General features: G+C 48.4%; 1 protein-coding gene across 1 annotated transcript in view; it reads left to right on the top strand.

Moving 5' to 3' along the window:
* Positions 1-17,703, top strand: part of sez6b (seizure related 6 homolog b) — a 934,329-nt gene that overhangs the window by 902,197 nt on the left and 14,429 nt on the right. The window contains exon 12 of the mRNA XM_078224908.1: positions 17,112-17,303. Within this exon, the coding sequence (XP_078081034.1) occupies positions 17,112-17,303 (192 nt within the window). The remainder of the gene's footprint in view (positions 1-17,111; positions 17,304-17,703) is intronic.

Genomic DNA, 17,703 nt, shown 5'->3' on the forward strand with positions numbered 1-17,703 from the left:
GATGGTGGTCAGTGATTATAATCTTTAAGTGAGGCTCTCTTCCTCAAATTTTAGGAGCCATTTGAATTAATGGCTGCAGACTGGATTTCTCAGGACAAAGGAAACACGTCAGCTGAAAGGAGGCAAGAATTCCCAAATCCAGCAGGAAAAGTCCATTCTGGCCCCATCTTTGGGCCAGGAGGAGCAGGAGCATTTGCCAAGGCCTCTCAAGCAAACACGCACCAATTTTCAGCCCCATTCCCGGCACATTTTCTCTCTGCCAGTGCAATCCCTCTGTCTTTCTCTCCCCCTGCACCATCTCCCTCTTCCGTGATGTCCCTACTTCTCTTGCTATACGATGTCTCTCACTCTCTCCCTGCACACTCCCTCTCTCCCTGCACACTCCCTCTCTCCCTGCACACTCCCTCTCTCCCTGCACACTCCCTCTCTCCCTGCACACTCCCTCTCTCCCTCTCTCCCTGCACACTCCCTCTCTCGCCCCACACAATCTCTCTCTCTCGCCCCAGACAATTTCTCTCTCTCCCTGCACAATCTCTCTCATTTAACCAATTAGAGCTGTCAATCAAACTGTGAACCTACCCACCCACCCACCACCCCCCCCCCCCCCCCCCCCACTCCCAATCCGCCGCTGTGATAATGATAGTTTGTGGAACCAGCCATGAGCACGAATCCTCAGGCTTATGTCAACAGGCAGCTAATAAAATTGTAAGCAGGCTGTTTTCTTCCCCAAATTTTATAGGACTTGGGATTTAAATGACTTGACAGCTTGATATTTTCACTGAGCTCATGCCATTTTACGCACATTCATGTTGACTCTTAACAATCCCAAAGGGTACCTCACCTCTCCAAATAATCCGGGCTGCTAGAGATCTTTTCCAAGCCCATGAGTTGTGTTTTGGACATCCCAGTCACAAAGCCTCATCTGTTCATCTACACGTCCAGTTGCCTCAGTGAACCACAGATGTTTGAGCAACAATCCACCCAGTACAAGTCGCGGGCGCGGGGTTGGTGATGGGACTTCTGGAATCTGGGCCCTGATGCCATTTTGGCTGCGGTGCAGAAGCCCGCTGTCTCTGCAAAAATTCCACCCTCTCTCTCTCTCCTTGCTCGATCTCTCTATCCTCATATGATCTTGCTCTCTCTCCCTCCTCGATCCTTCTCTCTCCCCCTCAATCTCTCTCTCTCCCCCTCAATCTCTCTCTCTCTCCCCCTCAATCTCTCTCTATCCCTGCCCAATCTCTCTATCCTCGAATGATCTCTCTCTCTTTCTCTGCTTGATTGTCTCAACTTGGACAATCACACTCTCTCCTGCTCGATCCTCCTCTCTCTCTCTGTCCCTCGATTTCTCTTTCTCTCTCCATTTCTCTTTCTCTCGCCCTCGCAAGCTCTCACCTTCCTTCCCTTGCTGTCACTCTTTGAGTCCACACACAACCCTCCCCACCCCCAACCTCCCCACCCCCAACCCCCCCACCCCCCCACCCTGAGCAGACCCACCTACTTCACCACCAACTAAGCTCTGATCTTTTCCAATTGCTGTTGAACTTGCCCAGCAGGCTCATTGGCCCCCCCTGCCCAGCATTCGACCAGCTGCTGAACTGGAGACAGGAAGAAATGTTATTCCCCTGAAAGGACACTTGCCTTGAAGAAAGTGGGGAGGCTTCCCACCCCAAATTGATTAAAGGAAATAGTAAAGCACATTCCCTACTTCCATCTAGAAAAAGCAGCAGCAACAACTGGCAGTAATCCCTGCTGCCTACCAACAGAACTCCACCCTGAGATGCCCCAAGTACCCCTGTTCAAAATTATAAAGTTAATCTTTTATCAGACTAAGCGGCATTAAGTTACTATCATAAACAGGCTATTGGTGCTCTTGTATCATTGTGGGCGGCACGGTGACACAGTGGTTAGCACTGCTACCTCCCAGCGCCAGGGACCCGGGTTCAATTCCAGCCTCGGGTCACCGTCTGTGTGGAGTTTGCACATTCTCTCCGTGTCTGGGTGGGTTTCCTCCGGGTGCTCCAGTTTCCGCCCACAATCCAAAGGTGTGAGGGTTAAGTGGATTGGCCATGCTAAATTGCCCCTTAGTGCCAGGGGGACTAGTTAGGGTAAATGTGTGGGGGTATGTGGATAGGGCCTGGGTGGGATTGTGGTTGGTGCAGACTCAATGGGTCGAATGACCTTCTTCTGCACTGTAGGGATTCTATGATTCTATGAACATGGAAGGAATATTGCTCACATAAAACGTTTTGAATACTTAATAATATAGATTGTTCTCTGATTGAGTAATTTAAATGCATTGTTATTATTCCTTTCCCTCACTGCCAGTGTCCAGCCATAGATTCCAACCCCTGATTGGCACATCCTAATGTACAGAACTTCCCTTCCCTCCCTCAAAGAATCCTAAGCCTGTGCCATTGAGTGATTGAAGCCTCTAAGTGTTCCCAAAGTGTTCACAAACCCAGTAACCCCTGAAGTATTCTCACGAGCCTCCCCTCCCCCACCCGGACGACCAGGACCCGCTGGCCCTCCCCACTGCAGTCCGTATCTTCCAACTCTCCACCAGCACTGCTGTGGAAAATGAAATCAAATCTCTTCATTCTTAACCCATTCACGTTGATGCCTTTACTGAGGGATGGCATCTCGCCAGCACATGTGAAACCTTTCTGTTCTAGTCGAATAGCAGGTCAGTCAAACAGATGCATTGACATAACAAAAAACATGGGCCAAGTGCGATGTATCCCAACATCCGGTGCACGAGGTAACAATCAACTATTGGCTGAAAAGAGTCGGAGGGTTGGTTTGTCAATGTCAGGAAAATGTGACCAGCTATTTTCTGCTGTCAAACCTAAAAGTACCGACTGGCTTTGGGAATTTGCCAACAGTACATAGTGACAAAAACCTGTCATCTTTTGTAATACAGCAAACGCATCAACGGTATGTTGGTGCATACAATGACTTCACACGTAGAATCCCTACAGTGCAGAAGGAAGCCATTCAGCCCATTGAGACTGCATCAACAACAATCCCACCCAAGCTCTATCCCCATCACCCCATGTATTTACCCTGCTAACCCCCTGACACGAAGGGGCAATTTAGCGTGGCCTGTGAGAGGAAACTAGAGCACTCAGAGGAAACCCACGCAGACACGGGGAGAATGTGCAGACTCCGCACAGACAGTGACCCAAGGCCGGAATCGAATCCGGGTCCCCGACGCCGTGAGGCAGCAGTGATAACCACCATGCCGCCCATGTTCTGGGATATTGTTCTGCTCACTTTTTACCATCAGGTCACCTTCCACATGCATCCTTCCTTTCAATAGCTGACGGTTGCTTACATATCAGACCATCAAATATGCTTATTTACATTGCAAGCCCCTAATCTCCTGTTGCACTGCTGCCTCACAGCACCGGGGACCTGGGTTCGATTCCCAGCTTGGGTCACTGTCTGTGCGGAATCTGCACGTTCTCCCCGTGTCTGCGTGGGATTCCTCCGGGTGCTCTGGTTTCCTCCCACAGTCCAAAACACATGCTGGTTAGGGTGCATCGGCCATGCTAAATATTTCCTCAGTGTACCCGAACAAGTGCCAGCATGTGGCGACTAGGGGATTTTCACAGTAACTTCATTGCAGTGTTAATGTCAGCCTACTTGTGATACTAATAAATAAACTAAACTGAACTAAAATCTAGACTGAAAGCTGGCTTGACCAACAAAAAGAATCTTTCCTAAAGTATGAACTGCAGCGCCATCTACACTCAGTATGATGCAGGACAAGAGGCTGTCGTGTGAAGAGGAAATGAGAGTTGCAATGAAAACTGTAAAACAGATCTCCAGAATCTAATTGCCGAATCTTTTAGACAAATGCATGCTGACAACATCAAGGGCAACATCTTTCCTTCTCTCACAAGCCATGAGCTGTAGGTGTGCAGATTATGTTAAAAGCAAAATACTGCTCTGACGAAGGGCATAGAAACATAGAAACTAGAAGCAGGAGTAGGCCATTTGGCCCTTCGATCCTGTTCCGCCATTCATTTTGATCATGGCTGATCATTAAATTCAATATCCTGATTCCCCTCTTTCTTCCATATCCCTTGATCCCTTTAGACCCTGGAGCTATATCTAATTTCTTCTTCAAATCAGACAATGTTTGGGCCTCAACTACATTCTGCAGTAGTGGATTCCACACAGTCACCACTCTCTGGGTGATGAAATTTCCCTTCACCTCAGTTCTAAAGGTTTACTCCTTATCCTCAAACTATGACCCCTAGTTCTGGACTCCCCCACCATTGGGAACATTCTTTCTGAATCTACCCTGTCTAACCCTGTTAGAATTTTATAAATTTCTATGAGATCCCCTCACCCATCTAAACTCCAGTGAATATAATCCTAGCTGACTTAATCTCTCCTCATGTGACAGACCTGCCATCCCAGGAATCAGCCTGGTAAATCTTTGCTGTGCCATCTCTATAGCAAGGGCATGCTTCCTTAGGTAAAGACACCAAAACTGCACAAAATACTCAAGGTGACCTGCGAGCTTACATTCAGCAACTGATGCATGAGGACACCAAGGTCTCGCTGAGTATCCACCTCCCTCAATTTACACCCATTCAAGTAATAATCTGTCTTATTATTGCTACCAAAGTGGATAACTTCACATTTATCCACATTTTACTGCATCTGTCATGCATTTGCCCACTCACTCAGCCTGTGAGTGGCCTGAAGCATCTCTGCATCAAAGAACAAAGAACAGTACAGCACAGGAAACAGGCACTTCAGCCCTCCAAGCCTGTGCCACTCATTGGTCCAACTAGACCATTCGTTTGTATCCCTCCATCCCCAGACTGCCCATGTGACCATCCAGGTAAGTCTTAAACGATGCCAGCGTGTCTGCCTCCACCACCCTACCTGGCAGCGCATTCCAGGCCCCCACCACTCTCTGTGTAAAAAACGTCCCTCTGCTATCTGAGTTATACCTTGCCCCTCTCACCTTGAGCCCGTGACCCCTCGTGATTGTCACCTCCGACCTGGGAAAAAGCTTCCCGCTGTTCACCCTATCTATACCCTTCATAATTTTGTACACCTCTATTAGGTCTCCCCTCATTCTCCGTCTTTCCAGTCGCCTGTTGCTTCGTCGCCCTGTTGCTCCGTCGCCCTGTTGCTCCGTCGCCCTGTTGCTTCGTCGCCCTGTTGCTCCGTTGCCCTGTTGCTCCGTCGCCCTGTTGCTCCGTCGCCCTGTTGCTCCGTCGCCCTGTTGCTCCGTCGCCCTGTTGCTCCGTCGCCCTGTTCCTCCGTCGCCCTGTTGCTCCATCGCCCTGTTGCTCCGTTGCCCTGTTGCTCCGTTGCCCTGTTGCTCCGTTGCCCTGTTGCTCCGTCGCCCTGTTGCTCCGTCGCCCTGTTGCTCCGTTGCCCTGTTGCTCCGTTGCCCTGTTGCTCCGTCGCCCTGTTGCTCCATCGCCCTGTTGCTCCGTTGCCCTGTTGCTCCGTCGCCCTGTTGCTTCGTCGCCCTGTTGCTTCGTCGCCCTGTTGCTTCGTCGCTCTGTTGCTCCGTCGCTCTGTTGCTCCGTCACCCTGTTGCTCCGTCGCCCTGTTGCTCCGTCGCCCTGTTCTGGTAGTGCGGCGACCAGAACTGGACGCAGTACTCCAAATGTGGCCTAACGAGCATTCTATACAGCTGCATCATCAGACTCCAGCTTTTATACTCTATACCCCGTCTATAAAGGCAAGCATACCATATGCCTTCTTCACCACCTTCTCCACATCCTCCTCATAGCTCACCCTTCCACCCAACTATGTATCATCTGCAAATCTGGAGAAAGTACATTCAGTTCCCTCTTCCAAATCATTAATATATAATGTGAACATTTGGGGTCCCAGCACAGATCCCTGCAGAACTCCACTAGTTCAGTTCTTTTTTATTTAATTCAATAGTGTCACAAGTAGGCTTACATTAACACTACAATGAAGTTACTGTGAAAATCCCCGAGTCGCCACACTCCGGCGCCTGTTCGGGTACACTGAGGGAGAATTTAGGCTTATCACTAACAAGCATGCCTTTCACACTGTGGGAGGAAACCGGAGCACCCGGAGGAAACCCACGCAGACACGGGGAGAATGTGCAAACTCCACACAGACAGTGACCCAAACCGAGAATTGAACTGGATCCCCAGCACTGTGAGGCAGCAGTGCTAACAACTGTGCCACCCCGGTAGTTTAAGTTTATTAAGTTTATTCATTAGTTTCACAAGTAGACTTACATTAACACTGCAGTGAACTCACTGTGAAAATCCCCTAGTCACCACACTCCGGCACCTGTTTTGGGTACACTGAGGGAGAATTTAGCATGGCCAATGCACCTAACCAGCACGTCTTTCGGACTATGGGAGGAAACTTACGCAGACACGGGGAGAACGTGCAGACTCTGCACAGACAGCAACCCAAGCTGGGAATCGAACCCGGGTCCCTGGCGCTGTGAGGCAGCAGTGCTAACTACTGTGTCATCGTGTCGCTGTGGTCACTGACTGCCAATCAGAAAATGACCCATTTATGCATCCAGACTTGAAACGTTGGCTCCATTCTCTCTCCACAGGTGCTGTCAGACCTGCTGAGAACACAAAGCTGCAGGCTGCCGCTCGCCACTGCCACAAAATGATGCATTCATTGGAATCATAGAATCCCTACAGTGCAGATGGAGGCCATTCAGCCCATCAAGCCTGTACTGACAACAATCCCACCCAGGCCCTATCCCCATAACCCCAAGTATTTACCCTGCTAATCCCCCTGACACTAAGGGGCAATTTAGCACGGCCAATCAACCTAACCTGCACATTTTTGGACAGTGGGAGGAAACTGGAGCAGCCCTGGTGCTCTTCCGAGGGAAGACTGCAATGCATTGTTGGAGACCTTGAGTAAGGGTGTGTTTGCCAGACAGGAAGCAGGAGAATCCCAACAGCTTCCAGCAGTCAGAATATTCCAGCCGCGCACAGAGAAGATTCTTAACTAAATAGTCTCAACTGCCTCGACTAACAATCATGTCCACCAACCCTTCCACACAATAAAATCCATTAGGCCAAAGACATTCTTGTTATTCATGTCAAGGACATTGCAGGGTCACCAACTACTTCCCGACACAAAAGGATTTTGAGAAGGATTGTAATTGTCATGACTGATCATTCCTAATGCTAATTATTATCTTGCTGGTGCATTTAAGGGGAGGCAGTGTCCTTGTGGTATTGTTGCTGGACTAGTAATCCAGAGATCCAGGGTAATGCTCTGGGGACCTGGGTTCGAATCCCACCACGGCAGAGGGTGAAATTTGAATTCAGTAAAAAATATCTGGAATTAAGAATCTACTGATGACTATGAATCTATTGTCGCAAAAACCCATCTGGTTCACTAATGCCCTTTAGGGAAGGAAATCTGCCGTCTTTACCTCTCTGGCCTACATGTGGTTGACTCTTAACTGCCCTCAGGGATGGGCAATAAATGCTAGCCCAGCCAGCGACTCCCACCTCCCACGAATGAATAAAAAAAACTCTTGGGCTATGGAAGTATCGCAAATCTCTGTTGGGTGAAAGGTAACTGATAACTGGACTCCCATCAGCGCCAGTCAAAAGTGACCAATTAGTTCACTTCCCCGGGACAGTGTCTCTCAGTCTCTCAGAGGATTGGGTTGTTACAATGAAGCCCCTTTCAATTTTAACATTCGCTGTCAGTACAAGTGTAAACAACCAAATCATCACTTAACTGACGCGCTCCATATAACATCTGGAAAGAAAGATGTCAAGATTTTGAGCTTTATTCCTGAATTTTTCATGTCATGGTCAATTTGGCAAGATTGTGTTCAACTGTGTTTGACTATTTGAGCAACAGAAGATCTATTGTGGAGTTAGCACCACCTGCTGGAGTTTCAAAGTCATTGCAGCCAAAATTAAATGTTACTGAACACTGGACCTGAAGAACAAAGAACAATACAGCACAGGAACAGGCCCTTTGGCCCTCCAAGCCCACGCCGCTCCCTGGTCCAAACTAGACCATTCTTTTGTATCCCTCAATTCCCACTCCGTTCATATGGCTATCTAGATAAGTCTTAAACGTTCCCAGTGTGTCCGCCTCCACCACCTTGCCCAGCAGCGCATTCCAGGCCCCCACCACCCTCTGTGTAAAATACGTCCTTCTGATATCTGTGTTAAACCTCCCCCCCCTTCACCTTGAACCTATGACCCCTCGTGAACGTCACCACCGATCTGGGAAAAAGTTCCCACCGTTCACCCTATCTATGCCTTTCATAATTTTATACACCTCTATTAGGTCACCCCTCATCCTCCGTCTTTCCAGTGAGAACAACCCCAGTTTACCCAATCTCTCCTCATAACTAAGCCCTTCCATACCAGGCAACATCCTGGTAAACCTCCTCTGCACTCTCTCTAAAGCCTCCACGTCCTTCTGGTCGTGTGGCGACCAGAACTGGGCGCAGTATTCCAAATGCGGCCGAACCAACGTTCTATACAACCGCAACATCAGACCCCAACTTTTATACTCTATGCCCCGTCCTATAAAGGCAAGCATGCCATATGCCTTATTCACTACCTTCTCCACCTGTGACGTCACCTTCAAGGATCTGTGGACTTGCACACCCAGGTCCCTCTGCGTATCTACACCCTTTATGGTTCTGCCATTTATCGTATAGCTCCCCCCTATGTTAGTTCTACCAAAATGCATCACTTCGCATTTATCTGGATTGAACTCCATCTGCCATTTCTTTGCCCAAATTTCCAGCCTATCTATATCCTTCTGTAGCCTCTGACAATGTTCCTCACTATCTGCAAGTCCAGCCATTTTTGTGTTGTCCGCAAACTTACTGATCACCCCAGTTACACCTTCTTCCAGATCATTTATATAAATCACAAACAGCAGAGGTCCCAATACAGAGCCCTGCGGAACACCACTAGTCACAGGCATCCAGCCGGAAAAAGACCCTTCCACTACCACCCTCTGTCTTCTGTGACCAAGCCAGTTCTCCATCCATCTAGCCACCTCCCCCTTTATCCCATGAGATCCAACCTTTTGCACCAACCTACCATGAGGGACTTTGTCAAACACTTTACTAAAGTCCATATAGACGACATCCACGGCCCTTCCCTCGTCAACCATTCTAGTTACTTCTTCAAAAAACTCCACCAGGTTAGTGAGGCATGACCTCCCTCTCACAAAACCATGCTGACTATCATTAATGAGTTTATTCCTTTCTAAATCCTATCTTTAAGAATCCTCTCCAACAACTTCCCGACCACGGACGTCAAGCTCACCGGCCTATAATTTCCTGGGTTATCCTTCCTACCCTTCTTAAATAACAGGACCACATTAGCTATCCTCCAGTCCTCTGGGACCTCACCTGTGTCCAGTGACGAGACAAAGATTTGCGTCAGAGGCCCAGCGATTTCATCTCTCGTCTCCCTGAGCAGCCTTGGTTAGATTTCATCAGGCCCTGGGGATTTGTCAGTCTTTATATTCCCTAAAAAAACCTAACACTTCCTCCCTTGTAATGGAGATTTTCTCTAACGGGTCAACACTCCCCTCCGAGACACTCCCAGTCAACACATCCCTCTCCTTTGTGAATACCGACGCAAAGTATTCACTTAGGATCTCCCCTACTTCTTTGGGCTCTAAGCATAATTCCCCACTTTTGTCCCTGAGAGGTCCGATTTTTTCCCTGACAACCCTTTTGTTCCTAACATATGAATAAAATGCCTCGGGATTCTCCTTAATCCTGTCTGCCAAAGACATTTCGTGACCCCTTTTTGCCCTTCTAATTCCTCGTTTGAGTTCTTTCCTACTTTCTTTGTATTCCTTTAGAGCTCCCTCCGTTTTTAGCTGCTTGGACCTAACATACGCCTCTCTTTTCTTTTTGACCAATCCCCCAATTTCCCTGGTTATCCACGGTTCTCGAATCCTACCCTTCCTATCCTTTTTTACAGGCACATGCCTATCCTGCAGGCCTAACAACTGTTCCTTAAAAGACTCCCACATGCCAGATGTGGATTTACCCTCAAACAGCCTCTCCCAATCAACAGCTGCCAAATTCTGCCTAATCCCATTAAAGTTAGCCTTCCCCCAATCCAACACCTTACCCTTAGGACACTACTCATCCTTTTCCATCACTATCCTAAAGCTAACAGAATTGTGGTCACTATTTGCCACATGTTCCCCTACCAAAACTTTGAAGACCTGACCGGGCTCATTCCCCAGTACTAGGTCCAGTATAGCCCCCCTCTCTAGTCGGGCTATCTACATATTGTTCCAAAGAACCTTCCTGTACGCATTTTACAAATGCCTCCCCATTCAGACTCCCAGCCCTACGCGATTTTCAGTCTATACCAGGGAAATTGAAGTCTCCCACTACAACAACCCTATTTTTCCTGCACCGATCCCTTATCTCCTGACATATCCATTCTTCCACTTCCCTTGGGCTGTTGGGGGGCCTGTAGTATCCCCCCAACATAGTGACTGCACCCTTCCTGTTTCTGAGCTCCACCCACAGTGACTCGTTACACAACCCCTCTGAATTGTCCTCCCTCTGCACCGCTGTAATATGCTCTCTAACTAATACTGCTACTCCCCCACCTCTTTTGGCCCCTCCTCTGTCTCGCCTAAAACACTTGTACCCCGGAATATTCAGCTGCCAGTCCTGTCCCTCTTTCAACCAAGTCTCTGTCACCGCAACCACATCCAAATTCCTCGTAAGCATTAAGGCTCTAAGTTCGTCTGTCCTACCTACTACGCTCCTTGCATTGAAGTAGATGCACTCCAGACCTCCAGGCCCAGTGAGGTCATCTTCCCCCAGAGTGCTCTTCTTCTTTGCCAGCCTTGTCCAGGCCCCAAGCTCGTCCCCAGCCTCTACACTTGTAGACCTAATTTTTTGATCCCCACCCCCCTGCCATATTAGTTTAAACCCAGCCGAACTGCACTAGCAAAACTCCCAGCCAGGATATTCGTGCCCTTCCAACTTAGTTGTGACCCGTCCTTCTTGTACAGGTGCTCTGCTCTCTTGAAGGCTTAAACTGCCTCCCTGAACGCACTGTCTTCTCTTGGCTTATACTCCTTTGCTTCTCCACGACTTCTCCACAACTGTTCTTCATTCAAGCCCATGACAATACTACTCGCAATGTTAAGGCATTCTGTAAAGCCACCCGTAACTGGTCTCAGCAACTAAAGTATTGGGCTGAATTATAAGGGCCACCAATTAGGGCGATATGTCATCAGTGGTGAAGCTGCCCCCACCCATCCCACGGTGATTTTGTGGTGGGTTTGTGTAGTGGTATCAGGTGGACCACCTGCCCATAGCCCAATTGAGGCCCTTAAATGGGCAATTGATGGCCAATTAAGTGCCTCACGCCACTCCAAGTTAATGAGCGGGGGGAGAGGCCTGAGTTCAAAGTGCAGCCCAGCATGTTGGTCCCTGTAGGCAGCTGGCCAGTTAAAGAGGTGGTAGGCCTCTTTTTGGTACCTCAATGCCAATTGAAGCCCACCCCCCCACCCCACAGTTTTGTTTCCCCACGTCCATTCTCCCTGCCCAACTTGCCCCTGCTTCCTTCGTTACCGCCTGCCAGCCTGGACCCAGTGAGATCATGGATTTACTTGGATGTCCGTCGCTGAGCTCCACCTCCTTGACCTACTTGCAACACTGGCAGTGACCACTGATCCTCCTGTGGCGCTGTCGGTACTAAAAAATTGCTGGCCTCCAATTGGCCAACAGCAGCAGTGATACAAAAACAGAAAATGCTGGAAAATCTCAGCAGGTCCGACAGCATCTGTGGAGAGAGAACAGAGCCAACGTTTCGAGTCTGGATGACCCTTCGTAAGGTCAAGCAGGGCTTTCAACGGCTTGGGTCACTGTCTGTGCAGAGTCTGTGCATTCTCCCCGTGTCTGCATGGGTTTCGTCCGGGTGCTCCAGTTTCCTCTCACAGTCCAAAAGGCGTGCTGGTTAGGTGCATTGGCCATGCTAAATTCTCCCTCAGTGCACCTGAACAGGCGCCGGAGCGTGACGACCAGGAGATTTTCACAGTAGCTTAATTGCAGTGTTAATGTTAGCCTACTTGTGACATTAATAAATAAGTGCACAGTGACACAGCGATTAGCACTGCTGCCTCACTGCGCCAGGGACCCGGGTTCAATTCCTGGCTTGGGTCACCGTCTGTGCGGAGTCTGCGCGTTCTCCCCATGTCTGTGTGGGTTTCCTCCGGGTGCTCCAGTTTCCTCCCACAGTCCAAAAGACATGCTGGTTAGGTACATTGGCCATGCTAAATTCTCCCTCAGTGTACCCGAACAGGTGCCGGTATGTGGCGACTAGGGGATTTTCACAGTAACTTCATTGCAGTGTTAATGTCAGCCTACTTGTGACACTAATAAATAAATAGATTTTGGCACCCAAATGGGGCATTTGGCCATTCTGCTAACTCTCCCAAAGAGCTGTTTGCAGGCTCCTGTTTTACCTTGATACTCTCGTCTCTGTCCATGGCACAATCTGGCACAACAAGTCCGAAGATGTGTGGGTTAGGTTGATTGGCCATGCTAAATTGGCCCTCTGGGTCAGGGAGATTAGCAGGGTAAATATGTGGGGTTACGGGAATAGAGCCCGGGTGGGATTGTGGTCGAATGGCCTCCTTCTGCATCGCAGGGATTCTATGATTCTATGAACTTTTCATCATGATATGAAAGGTCATAATGCTAATCCGGGTCTGTGCTTTGAGTAGACCATCAGGTTCTGGCTCTCTTGCGGTCAATATTGAGGCCAGCAGACTTATATTTTGGAGTTGGCAGCACTTGGAGAAAGATGAAAGATTGCCCCGGAGGGAAAGGAAAAGCAATAGAAAGAAGGAAAGATCCATCCCTATTCTCTTACGCCCCAAGCTCATGTATCTTAGGTTACTCTCCACAGTGTGCAGCTCAAATCATTCATCTAGATCCATGTTGGTGGTTCTCCTGGTGACCCTTAAAGAGCTATAGCTTTAACTCAACACAATTTTTCTTGTCTAGACAGATTAGATGGCTAATCTGCAGAAACATTTTCACTCGACTGGAGTTCAGTTCAAACATTCTTGATGATTTGTCTCACCTTCTTTGTGGTGTCAGGACCAGTGTAAGTTGAGGCATTCTTTAGATGGACATAGCTTTCAGCAAAATAGACCGAAGCTGCTCTGAAATACATTAGAATCCTTTGTTTTGGTACCTTTCGGTACTTTTATTCTAATCACAAAAGCCAATTCAAATGAAGTCCAATCATGGTCCCCCACATGACGGACAAACCATTTCCAAGCTGACAAGAAGAGACATTGGCCAGGATTTTACCGCCGTGCCCATCCCGGAATCGGGGCGGGCGAGGCTCACGGAATGGCAATCTCTGTTGGCCTCGGGCGGGATTTTACGAGCCTCGCGAGGTCATAAAATTCTGGCCATTGTATCCCATCTTGGGCTCAATCGAACAAGATCCAAGCTAACAGGATGAGGCGTTGCACCCACTCCTGGGCTTGATCCAACGCTTCATCTTCGCCAAATGGTCGAGAAGGCTTTGAAAAATTGCATCAGGTAAAGCCTCGGTTTTACCTCATTGTCTACCCTGACCCTTTACTCTACCCTGGCTTAGGTAAACCACGATCCCAGGCATCAGTACATCCCAAGTGCAATGGGCTAGCCTCGTCCCCTGCCTATTTGTGATTTCACCCCTGCCAGGAAATATGTCAGAGTCCTCAGAACAAATATTGCCGTCGATGTCACCTCTTCACTCTGGTTTTCCTCCAATAGAGCCACTGACAGGGCACCACTGTTTAGTTACACTTATCGTTTGAGAACTCCATCCGACCAGACAGGTTCTGTGTCAGCATGTCACAGCTTAAATCCACGATAGTTAACAAATGAAGCAGGCACCCAGTAAAGCTCATACTCTGCCACGCAGTGTTACCCAGCATTATTATAAATTATGCAGTTCGTCCTTGAGGCTCTTACCTGCCTGTATCCACAAAACTGAAAAAAAACTTTTTATTAAGAGCTTTCATCACACTGGAGAGACTTCATGCCAATCCACATCCAGCAACCTGCTCTGAAAACTCTGCTCACATTTTGACAGCCGGGTCAAACTCCTTTGCAACAGCTAAGACAATCCACAACATTCTGAAAAGATCAAGAACATTCTAAATAAAACAACCCACAACATTCTTTTTTCCTTAAGCAATTCACCTTCATTCCCAATGTTAATAGATCCTTCAAAGACAAACCTCCAGATCCTCATCTTAACCAAAAACTAACCAGGTCTCCAGCGGACCATACCCTATCTGTGTACCAAGTTTTATTGAAATCCGTATATTAGTTTTCGAGATACAGGGCGGGATTTTATGGCCTCATCCCGAAACCATAAAATCCCATCTGAGGACAACAGGCCTTCCCATTGTCCGCCCTTCGTCCGCTCCGATTCCCATGGCGGGCGGGGCGGTAGAATTCCGGCCATATTGTTCATAGACTATCAATCAGGGGTGAACACATTGGGATATATTTTCTGGTCCCATCCCAGTTGCGGGAATCGTTCCAGGTGGGACAGAACATTTGATGGACCGATTCAAGGCCCTTTGACCTCGGGCGGGAATTTCCGGTCACAGGACTGGAGCGACCGGGCAATTCCGCCCATTATCTCTGCCCATGTTTAGTATCATGCTGTTGGGATCCACATTAACGAGGGGGAATTTTCCGCATTCACTGACCACTGCACAACCCGACCCACACGGCACAGAAAGGGATTGAAGGTAATAGGGCTTTTCCACTCGATTCTGACTGTGTGTGGTTGATTCTGCTCCTCTGACTATTTAACTTTCCCAAACTGGTTGAGAACATCCCAGTACCTTTTCTTTTGACATTTTCCTTCAGTGGGATAAACGGACCGAAACCAAACTGTGGAAAAAGCATTTTTGTGGGGGAAAAAAAAATGAGACAGAAAAGAAGCTATTATCTTTTCATTTTAAATTTGAGAATAAGGTATGAATGGTAAAACCTACAAAAGGCGAGTTTTGTGAATGATTCTGAAGGATGATTGAACTAAACCACCAGTGAAATGAATAATCTCTTGTGAAGGAAAGAAATGTGAGTGACAGAAATGGAATATTTTTTATTCAGATTACAGTCGCTCTAATATGGAGTGGCAGCTATATTTTATTTGCCTAATTTGTGCCATTTAAGGCGATGATTTGTTTTTCTATGGAATAGTTTTCTTCCCTCTATCCTTACACATTGACTCATGCTGGGATATGGTTCCATGGACCACAGTCAGAGAGGTTTACAGCATGGAAACAGGCCCTTCGGCCCAACTTGTCCATGTCGCCCTGTGGTACCTCAGCCAAGTGGCCCTAGTTCAGTGAGTGTTCAGGAGCTACGTTTATTTATTAGTGCCACAAGCAGGCTTACATTAACATTGCAATGAAGTTACTGTAAAAATCCTCTAGTCGCCGCACTCTGACGCCTGTTTGGGAACACCGAGGGAGAATTTAGCATGGCCAATCCACCTAACCCACACATCCTTGGACTGTGGGAGGAAGCCAGAGGAAACCCACGCAGACAGGGGGAGAACAGAGAACATGCCAACTCCACACAGACAGTGACCCAAACTGGGAATTGAACCCAGGTCCCTGGCACTGTGAGGCAGCAGTGCTAACCACTGTGCCACCGTGCTGTCAATTCAACAACCAGAGCTTTTTATTCTCGCTCCGCCCACGCCCACTTCCTACAGGGACCATTGATTAGTGACCAGGGGATAGGAACCCTGGTCGCTTTTTCCCCTTCGTCAATACAGCTGAGAATTCCTCACAATTGCTTGGCAGGTTAAAGTTGATTCCTGATCAGAGAACGGGCTTTTCCATAGAATCATAGAATCCCTACAGTGCAGAAAGAAGCCATTTGGCCCATCGAGTTTGCACCGACCACAATCCCACCCAGGCCCTATCCCAAACACCCCACTTATTTACCCTGCTAACCCCCTGACACTGCGGGAGAATTTAGCATGGCCAATCCACCTAACCTGCACATCTTTGGACTGTGGGAGGAAACCAGAACGCCCGGAGGAAACCCATGTAGACAATGGGAGAATGTGCCAACTCCGCACACCGGGAATCGAACCCGAGCAAGCTTCATTTGATCAGGTTTCTGTGAAGCACCGCGGGACGTTTTAGGGTGGCACGGTGGCACAGTGGTTAACACTGCTGCCCCACAGCGCCAGGGACCCGGGTTCAATTCCAGCCTTGGGTACATGTGTGGAGTTTGCACATTCCCTCCATGTCTGCGTGGGATTCCTCAGGGTGCTCCGGTTTCCTCCCATAGTCCAAAGATCTGCAGATTAGATTGATTGACTATGCTAAATTCTCCCTTAGTGTAAGAGGGATTAGCAGGGTAAATCGGGATGGGGCCTGGGTGGGATTGTTGTCGGTGCAGGCTCAATGGGCTGAATGGTCTCCTTCTGTACAGTAGGCATTTTACGATTTTATGATGTTAAAAGTGCGATAGAAATGCAAGTTGTGGTTGTATTGCAATGATTCATTGGCGGAGGCCTCCATTTTGAAAAATCTGGCAAACCTTTGAGGGGCACGGTGGCACAGTGGTTAGCGCTGCTGCCTCACGGTGCCAGGAACCCAGGTTCAATTCCCGACTTGGGTGACTGGCTGTGTGGAGTTTGCACATTCTTCCCTCCCCCCCCCCCCCACCCGCCCCCTGTCTGTGTGGGTTTCCACTGGGTGCTCCGGTTTCCTCCCACAGTCCAAAGATGTGCGGGTTAAGTGGATTGGCTAAATTGCCCCTAAGTGTCAGAGGGATTAGCCAGGGTAAATGCATGGGGTTACAGGAATAGGGCCTGGGTGGGATTGTGGTCAGTGTAGACGGTCCATGTAGACGGTCAATGGGCCGAATGGCCTTCTTCTGCACTGTAGGGATTCTGGGATTCTTGGATTCTATGAATCAATGGAAGACGCAGCAATGAGCAGTCAGGTTTGGTCAGGCAGTACAGCATTTAATCAAATGCAAGTGAAGCAAAACAAAAGGAAGGTTCTCTTTTTAATATTTCTGTTTCCATGTTTTCTTGTCCTAGTTATATTCTGTGCTGACCCTGGTAACATCGATCACAGCAGGAAGGTTATTGCAGACCCCAAGTTTTCAATTGGCTCCACAGTGCAGTACATTTGTAACAAAGGCTACACACTGGCTGGGAGCAACATACTGACCTGTTACAACAGGCAGTCTGGAAACCCTAAATGGAGTGACAGGACTCCCAAGTGTATCCGTGAGTACATTAACCTTTACTGGTTGCCCCTGGCAGTCTCGGCTTCATCTCATATTTGTACATGTAAACTTTTTCTCCTGAGAAGCCTCTCTCTTCCTGCTGACACGCACGGAGTAGAGTTCAGCAATCTGCTATCTCGTACCATCTAACTCGGTGTACTCTCGTCCCACACATGCTACGAATTGGCTTCTGCTGTAAATTCACACTGGAAGAGGCGATATTTGAGAGTAGGAAAAGTTGCAAGAGAGAAGTATTCATTTATTCAATATTTCCAAAACAATAGGCAGAATTTTCCCATCCTGCCCGTCACGGGAATTGTACTGGGCGGGACATGGACCACTACAATTCCCACAGACCACACAGTCCATTGGTCTTGGGCGGAATCATAGAATAGAATCCC

The sequence above is a fragment of the Mustelus asterias genome, chromosome 12 (assembly GCF_964213995.1).
Source record: "Mustelus asterias chromosome 12, sMusAst1.hap1.1, whole genome shotgun sequence".
Classification (NCBI taxonomy): Eukaryota; Metazoa; Chordata; class Chondrichthyes; order Carcharhiniformes; family Triakidae; genus Mustelus; species Mustelus asterias.